This window comes from Sinocyclocheilus grahami, unplaced genomic scaffold (genome assembly GCF_001515645.1).
Source record: "Sinocyclocheilus grahami isolate Dianchi unplaced genomic scaffold, SAMN03320097.WGS_v1.1 scaffold106.1, whole genome shotgun sequence".
Taxonomy (NCBI): domain Eukaryota; kingdom Metazoa; phylum Chordata; class Actinopteri; order Cypriniformes; family Cyprinidae; genus Sinocyclocheilus; species Sinocyclocheilus grahami.
In genome coordinates this window covers 2,007,118-2,020,632 of record NW_015505285.1, presented here as the reverse complement: position 1 = coordinate 2,020,632, position 13,515 = coordinate 2,007,118, and the positions used below count along the sequence as shown (strand labels likewise).

Sequence of the window (13,515 nt, the reverse complement as noted above, 5' to 3'; positions counted from 1 at the left end):
AAAAAAAAAAAAAAATTATATCTATATCTATCTATCTATCTATATCTATCTATCTATATATATATATCTCTTACTGACTCCAGACTTTTGAACTTTTTGAAATTATAATAATGTATTGTGTACTTTGTGTTCTAAAAAGCAAGAAAGTCATACATCTTAGGAACAACATGAGGTTGAGATTAAATTTTTGCCTGAATCATCCATTTATTACAAAATACTATAGACCAGGGTTCCTCAAATCTTGCCCTGGAGGGCCAATGCGCTGCAGAGTTTAGCTCCAACCCTGATCAAACTCAGCTACCTGTGATTTTCTAATGATCTTGAAGACACTAATTAGTATGCTCAGGTATGTTTGATTAGGGTTAGAGCTAAACTCTGCAGGAAAGTGGATCTCGTGGGCCAGATTTGAGGATCCCTGCTATAGACTGAAAGCATGATAGGAAATTTTGGGGTTAAAAAATACTAACTAAGTTTGACTTAGTTTGAGAACTTTTGAAAACACAAACATCAGGCATGTTCTAATTTAAGACGTAAGATTCAATGTTCTTCCATGTCCCATGAATCACTTCAGCAAACCACATTCTTCCTAAAGAACTGCCAACCACAGAGACACAAAGTACAGCCATCGCGGACTGAACTGACCCCATTAGGAAAAAAGCAGACAAGAGGGAACCAAACTAGTCGAAAACTTTATGCGTCGTTTTTTCGTCGTTACATAAATTTATTACGGGTGTTACTCCATGGTGGATACAAAGAGAGCTTACCATCAAACTTTAGACAAAAGCTATAGACAGAATTACATAATTGTTCTGACAGGAAGTGCAGCTTAAGTAAACCTTCCTCAGTTTGACTTCCTCAAAACGAACACCACAAATTATATCTTTATACTTGCTACAAATTCCAAAAGACTATTTATGATTAAACAGAGACATGACAAGTAGGGATGCACCGAAATGAAAATTCTTGGCCGAAGCTGCACAAAATTAAACACTGGGCCGAAGGCCGAATACCGAACACAGTTTTTCACATTTTTCCCCATGTAGGCCTATTTTGCCCTTTTTTTTCACCATTGCATAAATTAAATAGCCAAAATATGCTTTTTACTGTTTTGTCCTGATTTTCAAATAAAAAATAAATGACAAAACAACAATTTAAAAATATATTTTAGTATTATATTATATATAAATATTAGTATTTACTTAACACTAAAAATTTGTTTTACATTCTAGCAGACATTATACCAACAAAGCACAATTTAACTTAAAATTAATAAGTTAGTAAAATAAATTTTTTGGCCATTTTTGAGACTTGAATCAGGCATGTATTTTTTACTGTACAAATAAAGGCAGCCTTGCTGAGCAGAAATTATTTTATTTTACAGAACAACAGTAAAATTACAATACTAACATTTATGAATGTTGATGGAGTTGTTGCTTTTTTATTTTGGCAGAAACCCACAGGAAGATCTCAGTGCTTCTTTTTAGCATGCAGATTTATAAATGATTCTCATTATGAATTTGGGAAGATGTTTGTCGCACGTTAGGGTTGGGCGATGTCTACAAATTTGGCATCGGACGATGTCTACAGTGATCGATGTCTACGATGACATCGGCGTGGGCAGGTGCAGAGGAGGGGTGCCTGAAGCATGAATCCTTATAAGGGAAAACATGATTCCTAACACCGTGTCTACTCCGGACGCGAGCGGTGCGAAAAAATACTATAGAACCACTGATCTATAATAGAGATTCATTATATATAGATCAGTCTATAGAACTCATTATAATCAGTGATGTTGTCTACACTTGATGCGGTGTGGCGCGACACGACAAATCCCCGACAGTAAACTGCTGTCGATTTCTGTTTATGACGTGCTGACACAAATTTCAAATGATTTTCAACGGTCGCTTTGTCACGTCCAGTGTAGACTTTAGCTGATGCGGCGCGACACGACAACTGTCGCGTCCGGTGCAGACACAGTGTAATGGTTGCCTGTAGGGTTGAAATGATTCCTTGAATACATTGCGTAACTCTAATACAAAAAATCATCGAGGCAAATGATTTGCCTCTAGGCTTCATTCAGTCCATTTACTGTAACTACACACGGAACACCGTGTTTCCCCACGGACCATTATTACCGGATAAACGCTGGACCAGACCATGGATTGTATAAAAACAGGGACCAGACTTTTTTTTTAAAAGTGCTGGACATATTTAAGACCGTTAATCAATATGGTGGCTAGTTATAATGTCCCTACGTTAGCTATGTTTTGTGAAAGACTAAACGCCATTGTGCATAAAAATACCACAGAATGAAAGTTAGTCAATATCACACGAAAATGCCAGTTTTCACCTTTAAAATCAGCATGATTACAAATGTGATTTTATTCAGCAGTTTAATAAACAAGAAGGTGATATTATGAGACTTGATACTATATTACTATATTGCCTGTTTTTTGCTTCATTTTGCCAACAAAAAAAATCCAAACACAGCAATAGCACTCTTTTGAGCAACATGACGTTTTGCGTCTCTGTGAAACATGACGGCATTTCGTTCCTGAATGAATCAACCGTTTAAATGATTCAGTTCAATCGCAATGACTCACTCAACTGCTGGCAGTTTTTTCGTTTTTAAAATAATTTTAAATATCAGTATTCAATGTTTTATGTTTAAAATAACAAAATATTATTTATGCATTTGTAACTGCAGGTTAAATGCATTCATGTTCCTCTGTGTGGGGAATTCATCCCATGCAGCTTCTGTGTTTCCTCTGCATTGCAAAGATGAATTTGATACTGATATCATTTGGTAACAGCCCAAATGTCTTTTATTCTAATTGACTGATTAAATGTAAGAATTTGACTCAAAAGATGATGCACACTTTTAGAAAAAAAGGCGTTATAAAGGTAAAAATGCCCATAAAATTTAAAAATTAATTTAAACTTATTGGAACAGATTCATTTCTATCACTGCTGTGAACTGACCAGCACACAGAATATGAAGAATATCAAAAACAAGTTTTACACACACACACACACATGTACGTATAGAGACATTTAAGAGGGTTTATTCTCCAAATAACTCTAATTTCATGAAATTGTAAAATTGTGTATGGTCTCTTGTTCTTGTTTCAAGTTACCTTCCTGTCCACTGATTTTTGCCTCTCACAAAAGCCTTCCAAGAAGACAGTAAAGGCTCATGTCATGCTTTAGCTTTAGCTAGGCTGAAACTTGAAAGTTAAGTTGCACGACATAAATGCAATGTTTAAGTATTATTATTATTTTTATTACTATTATTTTGATTTATGCCTTAGTTTTAGTTTGTACTGTTTACCTTTTTTTAAAGTAATGTGAAATTTATTTTTGTATTTTTATTTATTTATTTATTAAAATTTTTTTATTGATATATTTGTATTTGCATTTTGAATGCAATTTGGCTATTAAATGGGTTTAGTTTTCACGGTTATTAATGTATGCAATTTCAGCTATAAAAATGTTATAAAAGCAATAAAAGAAAACAAATTAGTTGTTTATTCTAAGAGATCTATCTTATTATCTCTTGTATATTTAGTATTGCTCTTTAATAAAGAAAAATGTCTTCTTATCCGATTACTCGATTAATCGACGGAATAATCGGTAGAATACTCGATTACTAAAATAATCGATAGCTACAGCCCTACAACAAATCATCATATTAGAATGATGGATCTGAAGGATCGTGTGACACTCAAGATTGGCTGCTGAAAATTCAAATAATATTTGATATAATAACATTGATATAAATAACATAAAATAATATTTGACATAAATAACATTGTATAATAGATTACATTTATTTGAAATTATAATAATATTTCACAATATTACTTTTTTATTGCATCTTATCAAATAAATGCACTCTTGGTGAGCATAAGAGGTTTCTTTCTAAAACATTTGAAGATTCTTAATTATTCATTATAGTTACATAGCCTAATCTGAAGCGTACAGAATATGTTTATTCGCTATATTATATTCTTACGCTCTCGTTACCTTTCTTTTCTAATAAATATATATATTTCTATTATTTGATTCTAACATATATTCTTTCTACCATCTAGCCAGCTTTCCTCGCTGAATATTAAAATAAAAATACTGAGGTTTCGCGGAGTGGGCGTTTGTGCGACGTTGACGTCATATCCTCCTAGCGCTCTTTGCTTCCTGTCTGGCGGAGGGAGGGGTCGGTGCTGACGGCTGGAGCCAGTGGGAGGACGAGTTGAACGTTAAGAAAGCCTTGGGAAAGCGATAAGAAACGAGGGGAAAGGGCCCGAGGTTTTTACCTTCCATCGGGAAAACTTGACTCTGATTAGCACCCGAAGCAAATGCAATGTCGTCCAGTCGTCAGCTTAGTGAGAGCAGGGCCATCCCGACCAGGACGGTGCTGATCAACGACTCAACGCAGCTACCTCACGACTATTGCACCACTCCCGGAGGCACTTTATTCTCCACCACCCCGGGAGGTAACAACCCAGACTTATATCTGCAGCCGTTTGTGTGAAGACCGTCTAATGTTAGAGGGTGGCCTGTGTTGACCAGGAAGCCGTAACCACATAAAAGGCTGTCTCAAAACCTTGTGTTCTTAAACCTGCTTAGACAGTGTTTTTAGGGGTCGTAGGAACGTTTAGTTAGCTTGCATGTAGACAGTCTGATGATGATCAAAATGTCGAGTCGTTTAAATCGACGATGACCAAAACTTGTTGACTAGGAAGGCTGCTTCCTGTGCTTTTGAGACACAGCCATGTAGTTCAAAACAAAAACAGCGCCGCCTGTGCGTCTCTCTGATTGGTCCGCAGTGGCTGATGGACAGAATAGAACAGAACAAAGGAATGCATTACATTAAACATATACAGAGAACGGCACATGTAGCAGTAAACACCCTACCAAGTGTCTTGATTGCTGTCAATCATTACTTAATTTTATTATTGTTTGTTGCGACCATTGATACTAAATTAGTCTTTGTGATTTCAAAAGCATTAAAATGTGCCATGTTAACATCCGTTGCACTTTAAGGCAGATGATTATCTTAAAAGTCAAAGTTCACTCAATTCGCATCTACTCATTCTCATATTGTTTTCAACCCAGTGTGACTTGTTTTCTTCTTTGTAACACTAAAGGAAATGTGTCAGATCTGATTGCTTCAGGATTATGACATTTTATGCAGGCTGGTAGTTATGTAATAAAACCAGCTTATAACAGAATGTTTATTATGACAATGCAGGAACCCGAATAATCTATGATCGCAAGTTTCTGTTAGACCGGCGTAACTCACCCATCGCCCAGACCCCACCAGCACACCTGCCGGTTATCCCAGGAGTGACAAGCAAGGACGTCCTGAATGAAAACAAGAGGAATAAGGCTAACAACATCAACAACCATGATGCCAAGCCTAGGCAAGGTTAGTCTTTAAAACTGACTGAACTGGAACCGTTTCCACTGGAACCTCCCTGCTTTGTGCTCAATCATCTTATGTACACAAACAGTAATGGGTCTGGTTGACAAGGGTTAGACTAGTCTTCACACGTATTATTTTCTTTTAGTGGTCATGCGTGATGGTTTTTTTGTGTGTGTGTGTGTGTGTGTGTTGCAGGTGAAGATGCTCAGTTTGAGATGGACATCTAAAGAAGAGGAACCAACGTGAAGAATGATTAATTACCTGGTACCTGTGTGCCAGTGGCTTGGCTTGTAGAAACCAATGTTGTGAGCCCTCTCCTTTAGTTCTCTCTAGCTGCTGGGTGCTGCGTAATCATGGGGATAAAAGACTAAAAGTTTGCCCAGTGGTGCTGCTGGCGCCCTGAAAGTTAACCTGGGAGCCTGTTGAGCTCTTTTTGTTTAGGTTTCAGGGCAGCCATCAGCTGTACTTGCTTAAGTCACAGAGCAAGGGAAAAATTCTGTATTGTAAGTGCCCAGATATGTTACCAATTTACCGTAATAGACTCATAAACAAATCAGCCATCAGAGATTCACTGCTGATAGATCAGAGTACACTGTTCCAGTTGATACTCTTACTGCAGTCTCCTTGGTTCACATGTAAACTGAGTTGCACTCAAGTCAGGAAATGCAGTTATCTGCATGTACATGTCCTCCCAAATGTAAGATCTTTTTTTTTTTTCTCCATCCAAAACAATTACTGGATCTCTTTTTTCTAGTTTTATTTAAAAGGGACAGTAGGATTGTCATCATACTTTTGATTAAAAGAATGAAAGGATTCCGTATTCATTCCAAGTCTTTTATATCAGTTAAAACAGTTGACTTTTTTTCTAGATTTTTATTTTCAGGTATTTGTTCAGCTCAGAAAAATAGTTGTATAGAATTGTCCAAAAACAGATCACAGACCTTAATTACTCCATTCAAGTTATATAGGATTACAATGCCAAACAAATTTTCTAGTTTTATTTAGAACTACCCCAGAATAAGCATTTCAGTCTGTAGTCTTCTCATTTCCTTTCGCCCTTTTAGCTGGTTAATTTTAAGTAATAACATCTGATTGCAATTTTGAAAGACCGAACTGTTACTTTAGGTCAGAGAGAATGTTTCTGTTTTGCTAGCAGTATGATTTGTACCTACCTTTGCATGGCGAGACAGTTGAAATGTCAACATCATCTCTTAATTCACATCGTCTAGTTAAAGGTAGACAATACCAAGTACCGTTGAACTGAACAAGTGTTTAATATACTTTATGAAACGATGACAAAAAGAGAGCTGGTCTCAGGAAGCACTTGCATTATGTACCTCACAAGTACACATCTTATGGCTCCGTTCATGGGAGAAATAGCATGGTGAATATTTAACATTAATATCAGCTGTGACATCTACTGTCACTCTCCGATTACTACAATCCTTACGAACCTTGATAATCAAATCAAAGGTAGGAAAGCACTGAAGTGTTGTTTTGGTCATTTTACTATTGTCTGTCTCACAGCCACACAATGTGAACGATCCTTTGAAAGATGGATAGTTTTGTAGTGACCAGACATTCATATTTTGATTCAGATCAAACATCTTGAAAACTTGAATTGAATCTTTCCAATGCTCTATGCATGTTCTTTTGGTCGGCTTTTTAGTCTTTAGTTCACAGATCATTTATATGTTATTGAGTTTTTTTGGGATGCCAAATCTTGTGGAAAATGAGAAGGTTTGATTAATATTGAAATAGAATTAAGCAAAGAGATTATCCAAACAAAGTGACTTAAAGAGGATAAGGCTTATTCTCATGACTTTAATTGTCTTGTTCTGTGCTCTGGTCATTCTCTGAAGCACAGAATCTCTCTCTCTCTCTCTCTCGCTCTCTCTCTCTCTCTCTCTCTCTCTCAGCAATCTCTTGTGCTTAGCCTCTGTATCCATGCCTTACTTTACTAAGCTGAGCAGCTGTGTCAAATATAGTTCCCTTTCATACCTTAAATACAGGATCAGTTCCTTTCTGTTTGATTTCTTTCCAACTTTCAAGTTGAGGATAAGATCAAGATATTGCTATGTTTTACTAGAAAACATTATATTTTTGGAAACATGTTAGTTATTATTTACTTTCTTACAGAGATGGAAATATTTGCAGATACAGCAGTGTAATATTTGTAATAGTAATGGACTGGTTAAAAAATAAACACGGTTTAGGTTCGACTTTGATCGGTTGCAGTTAACGTTCTATAAAATATTCAATATTGGTGAAATCCTTGACAATTAGATGCACATTTTTATTTTTGGTTTGATTTATAGACTTTTGTATAAGTCATATTGAAGTAATAATGATTTGTAGTAAAGGGAAGTTGATATACTGTCCTTCTGTAATAGATTGGTCAAATCCCAGCTTGTTTCAACTCTGAAGTATGGACATTTAGTTGCCTTTTTTTTTCTTTCAAAAAAATAAAAAAAAAGCATCACTGCTTACTTTTTCTTCATACTTAACCCCAGATCTCAGAAACTTTCAGAAATGCATGTAGCTCTCTGTTTGATGGGATTTAGGATGAACGTTTTATCTAATGTGACAGAAATTGGAAACTGTATTTTCTTTCTTTGAGACCCTGTTCAATTTAATTTTAATGAAATGCCAATGCCAGTGGATACTGTTACAGCAAGATCAATAAAAGTTCCTTGATATCAACTTGTCTGTTTGTCTTCTCTGCCAAATGCTTGTGCATTTCAATACAGGTGCATCTCAATAAATTAGAATGTTGTGGAAAAGTTCATTTATTTCAGTAATTCAACTCCAATTGTGAAACTCGTGTATTAAATAAATTCAATGCACACAGACTGAAGTAGTTTAAGTCTGGTTCTTTTAATTGTGATGATTGTGGCTCACATTTAACAAAAACCCACCAATTCACTATCTCAACAAATTAGAATATGGTGACATGCCAATCAGCTAATCAACTCAAAACACCTGCAAAGGTTTCCTGAGCCTTCAAAATGGTCTCTCAGTTTGGTTCACTAGGCTACACAATCATGGGGAAGACTGCTGATCTGACAGTTGTCCAGAAGACAATCACTGACCCCTTCACAAGGAGGGTAAGCCACAAACATGCATTGCCAAAGAAGCTGGCTGTTCATAGAGTGCTGGATCCAAGCAGGTTAACAGAAAGTTGAGTGGAAGGAAAAGATGCACAACCAACCGAGAGAACCGCAGCAATGCCGCGCTGTCCCTGTCATGGTTATGTTCTGTTTTGGTTCTGTTTCTGCCTCCACATTTCCCTGAGTCCCTTTGTCTATTAGTTTCCATGGTTTTTGATTAATTTGCTCATTAGTCATTATTAGTTAACTGCCTTCACCTGTTTTCCCCTCGTCAGCTGCCCTACTTAAAGTCTTCTTTCTGTTTAGTAGTTTGTTTCCTATTTCCTTGCCTGAGTTTTTGTGGATTACAATATTAAAGACTTTTTGTTGTGGATGTTTCTCATCATCTTCGCCTTCCTTTGGAGGGACTGTAACAGCTTACACTAATCTTAGAGTACTTGAAAATATTATAAACGGACTGCAAAATCATCCTGTTTTTCTGCATGAAAGTATGCCATTTAATATAGTAATTTAGAATTACTATGTTTCTCTCTCTCTCTCTCTCTCTCTCTCTCTCTGTATATATGTATATAAGTATAATTGTAGCATAATGCGTGTCACCATTTTTTTCTTAATTTAAATTGCTTGTTTTTCTATGCAGTATGATCTCTTCTCATATTTAGCAGCTTGTTTTATTGCTCATGACTTTCATTGACTTTATCTTCAAATTCTATTGGTTGATTGTCACCATTATTATGTTCTGTACACTAAGTATTAATGTCTGCACTTGCTTGGCTATTTGTAGCAAATAAAATCTTCAGATGTGTGATGTGAACAGTCTCAGTAGCACTTGTAACTAAGGAGAAGTCAATTGTAAACAATAAGGATCTTTAAAAATGTTTAACTGATTCTGTTATTCAGTAAATCGTTTTATTGCAGATTTACTAAAAAGATTTATCTAATATCTATGTTTATCAAATTAATTTTCCCTATTGTGGCATGCCACAGCAGAAAAAAAATCAAATAAATACTAAATATACATACATATACACACACACATATACAGGTGCATCTCAATAAGTTAGAATGTCGTGGAAAAGTTCATTTTTTTCAGTAATTCAACTCAAATTGTGAAACTCGTGTATTAAATAAATTCAGTGCACACAGACTGAAGTAGTTTAAGTCTTTGGTTCTTTTAATTGTGATGATTTTGGCTCACATTTAACAAAAACCCACCAATTCACTATCTCAACAAATTAGAATATGGTGACATGCCAATCAGCTAATCAACTCAAAACACCTGCAAAGGTTTCCTGAGCCTTCAAAATGGTCTCTCAGTTTGGTTCACTAGGCTACACAATCATGGGGAAGACTGCTGATCTGACAGTTGTCCAGAAGACAATCATTGACACCCTTCACAAGGAGGGTAAGCCACAAACATTCATTGCCAAAGAAGCTGGCTGTTCACAGAGTGCTGTATCCAAGCATGTTAACAGAAAGTTGAGTGGAAGGAAAAAGTGTGGAAGAAAAAGATGCACAACCAACCGAGAGAACCGCAGCCTTATGAGGATTGTCAAGCAAAATCGATTCAAGAATTTGAGTGAACTTCACAAGGAATGGACTGAGGCTGGGGTCAAGGCATCAAGAGCCACCACACACAGATGTGTCAAGGAATTTGGCTACAGTTGTCGTATTCCTCTTGTTAAGCCACTCCTGAACCACAGACAATGTCCTTACCTGGTTACCTGGGCTAAGGAGAAGAAGAACTGGACTGTTGCCCAGTGGTCCAAAGTCCTCTTTTCAGATGAGAGGTATTTCATTATTTCATTTGGAAACCAAGGTCCTAGAGTCTGGAGGAAGGGTGGAGAAGCTCATAGCCCAAGTTGCTTGAAGTCCAGTGTTAAGTTTCTGTGATGATTTGGGGTGCAATGTCATCTGCTGGTGTTGGTCCATTTTGTTTTTTGAAAACCAACGTCACTGCACCTGTTTACCAAGACATTTTGGAGCACTTCGTGCTTCCTTTTGCTGACCAGCTTTTTGAAGATGCTGATTTCATTTTTCCAGCAGGATTTGGCACCTGCCCACACTGCCAAAAGCACCAAAAGTTGGTTAAATGACCATGGTGTTGGTGTGCTTGACTGGCCAGCAAACTCACCAGACCTGAACCCCATAGAGAATCTATGGGGTATTGTCAAGAGGAAAATGAGAAACAAGAGACCAAAAAATGCAGATGAGCTGAAGGCCACTGTCAAAGAAACCTGGGCTTCCATACCACCTCAGCAGTGCCACAAACTGATCACCTCCATGCCACGCCGAATTGAGGCAGTAGTTAAAGCAAAAGGAGCCCCTACCAAGTATTGAGTACATGTACAGTAAATGAACATACTTTCCAGAAGGCCAACAATTCACTAAAAATGAATGAAATTAAGAAATTTTTTTTTTTATTGGTCTTATGGAGTATTCTAATTTGTTGAGAACCAAAGACTTAAACCACTTCAGTCTGTGTGCATTCCATTTATTTAATACACGAGTTTCACAATTTGAGTTTAATTACTGAAATAAATGAACTTTTCCACGACATTTTAATTTATTGAGATGCACCTGTATGCTTGAATGTCATGTAAACAAGCTGTTTGAAATACTAGGGTTTGCCGCTAGATGGAGCAGTAGGGTTAGTGTACCAGGCAGCTCTTAGTTTTATGAATGCAAAATCGAAAAAAGATTCTGGTCCTCTGTAAGTTAGTTTTGGCTCTGCTTTTTGTAAATGTTAAATTGTTTTATACCAAAGCGGGAGTTCCCAATGTTTCTTTTCTTGTCTCTAGCTAGAAGCCCTTATTACAGTAGATGAATGCATGTGAAGAGAGCTTGGTTGCTTGGAAACTCATGGCAACACAATGTGTCCACTTCACACCAGCGGTTCAAGCACAGGCTGTTTTCAATGCAATGAAAGACATTCGACACGTGACAGTGGTGAAAATTAAGAACTTGACCAACAGTGAGCAAAATTACTCTGCGATATGCAGCAATTTGAGGTTGAGACCTTGCGATTAACTATCACCATTACAAGAAAATCAAGTCTAACCCTGAATTTTATTAAGATCGTACTGTTTAAACTTATAAGTGTCAGCTTATTCATAGTCTGCCCCCTACATCGCAGGCTTTTCAACATTTCAGGCATGTCTGCAGCACCGTTGCTGGGAGATGGAGCTGTTACTGACTGGTGAAAAGATGAGAATCCACCCACCGACATCCTCCTCTCCCATAACATTTATTGCCAGTGAACGAGGCAGCTGAAGAAGGTGGCCATTCTCTCCTCCTCTCCTCCCCATGTGTTATCCATCTGCACTGCTGTCTGTTGAGACTCGCTTTGCTGGATTGACACCTTGACTGCATGTCTTTGGAGCTTTGAGGGACATTAATTGACAGGACTCAAGATGAGTGTGACATAGACTTGGTCTTCTTCTACTTTTAATTGTTTCTCTCAAGTCCTGACAGGTGTCTGAGAGAGCGGGTAACCAGGTGAGGAAACTTTTATGATATTTGCTATCCTATTATCTTGTCTTGGCTTCAGGGTAGAAATATGTGCTCTATTAAGTCTTCAATTATGTAATTTTGTCTTAAACAGTGCTTGGCATAGCTAAGTTTGATTCTCTTATCAGTCAGCATCCTGTGAAATGCTGGTGGGCAAGTGTACTTACTAAGTACTACACAAGAGTGGATTTACATGAACTCTCAGAACATTGTAAAACAAAATGAATAGAGAATGGGATATTGTTTTTATACAACAGTTTAATAAAGTTAAAGTAACTTGCATTTTAGATACTGTATTGCCAGTTAGTTTTTTTTTTTAACTCCGAAACGAACAACAAAATTAGTTCTAAAGAAACCACAGATTAATAGTGGAGTGTCTAAATGAATCAGTGTTTTGAACGATTTGGTTGAGTGAATGATTCAATGCATGAGTCACTCGCCACCTCCTGGCATATCAATGTAGTATGCAGAAAGAGTCACTGAAAAATATCAAAAATATTCTTTATTTCCAAGGATTCTATAGTTCATTTTGTTAATGGCCAAAGTAAGAAACAAATGAAGTAATACACTAATACAGTTACCACAGAAGCCTAAATCCATTAATAAAGAAATGAAAATTTACAATAGGTTAACATTTATTTAGTGTAATAAAATAAAAAGGTTTTATTATTATCAAAGGTTATTAGTGGTTCAGAGAAAAATCTCTATTTATTTTATTTTATTTTAGGGCCTGGTTTGACTCACCGTGCATTTTTAAAAACAGTGTTGCAGTGTGTGTATGTGTACATGGCCATTTATGATCATTGTTTCAGTATTTTCAAAGTCTGATTGTGATGTTGATTGAACAAAACACTGCAGTCATTTTTAAACTCCTCATTTCTTAGCGAGAACGAGGATGTGCCAATCACTGGTCATTCCCACTCACTGCATATCTGTACACTGATCTGTGCAGCATTGTACAAATGCATCCCAGGGCCTTTCCCATCCATATTTAGAGATTTTTGTTGTTGTTGTTTTTTGTTCTGTGACCGTGATACTCGGACTCAACTGGAATTTAAATCAAGCCCCTGAAAAGGGAAGCATTGCTCTTGGTGCCAGCGACTCAGTCTCCCAAACTTTCAATAGACCAGCCAGTTATATAAACATAAGGCAGGAATGTCCTAATGACATTCACAGAGCTATCATATATTTCCCAGTGATATCTCTCTGGCACAAACTTGATCTTATGAAAGAGGAGGGGAAAAACAGGATTTCTTTAATTAACTGCATTATCGCTGCAGTTCAAGCAGGAAAATCGTTTGGCTTCATGATTCTGACATCAAACACTTTCAGATTTCGGTAGATGTAAAAGCATCAGAAATCTTTCATCTTGCACTCTCTCTCACTTTTGGCTTTCTGTAATGTCTCCGTCATGGCCATTGCATGGGCTGTCCCTGTGAATGTCTGGAGCCGCCCACACTGTCGTCTGGT

At 36.9% G+C, this 13,515-nt stretch overlaps 1 protein-coding gene across 1 annotated transcript; it reads left to right on the top strand.

The window, feature by feature from the left end:
• Positions 1 to 4,186: 4,186 nt before the first annotated feature.
• Positions 4,187 to 8,128, top strand: LOC107588631 (eukaryotic translation initiation factor 4E-binding protein 2-like). Its single transcript, XM_016276799.1, has 3 exons — positions 4,187 to 4,493; positions 5,252 to 5,428; positions 5,621 to 8,128. The coding sequence occupies exons 1-3, from the start codon at positions 4,361 to 4,363 to the stop codon at positions 5,650 to 5,652; spliced, it is 342 nt and encodes a 113-aa protein (XP_016132285.1). The 5' UTR covers positions 4,187 to 4,360; the 3' UTR covers positions 5,653 to 8,128.
• The last annotated feature ends 5,387 nt before the right edge of the window (positions 8,129 to 13,515 follow it).

Excerpts from the sequence above, each read along its gene's own strand:
- LOC107588631 (XM_016276799.1), top strand. The coding sequence starts at position 4,361 with ATGTCGTCCAGTCGTCAGCTTAGTGAGAGCAGGGCCATCCCGACCAGG. Across the intron at positions 4,494-5,251 it reads ATTCTCCACCACCCCGGGAG|GAACCCGAATAATCTATGAT; the intron begins GTAACAACCCAG and ends ATGACAATGCAG. Across the intron at positions 5,429-5,620 it reads TGATGCCAAGCCTAGGCAAG|GTGAAGATGCTCAGTTTGAG; the intron begins GTTAGTCTTTAA and ends TGTGTGTTGCAG.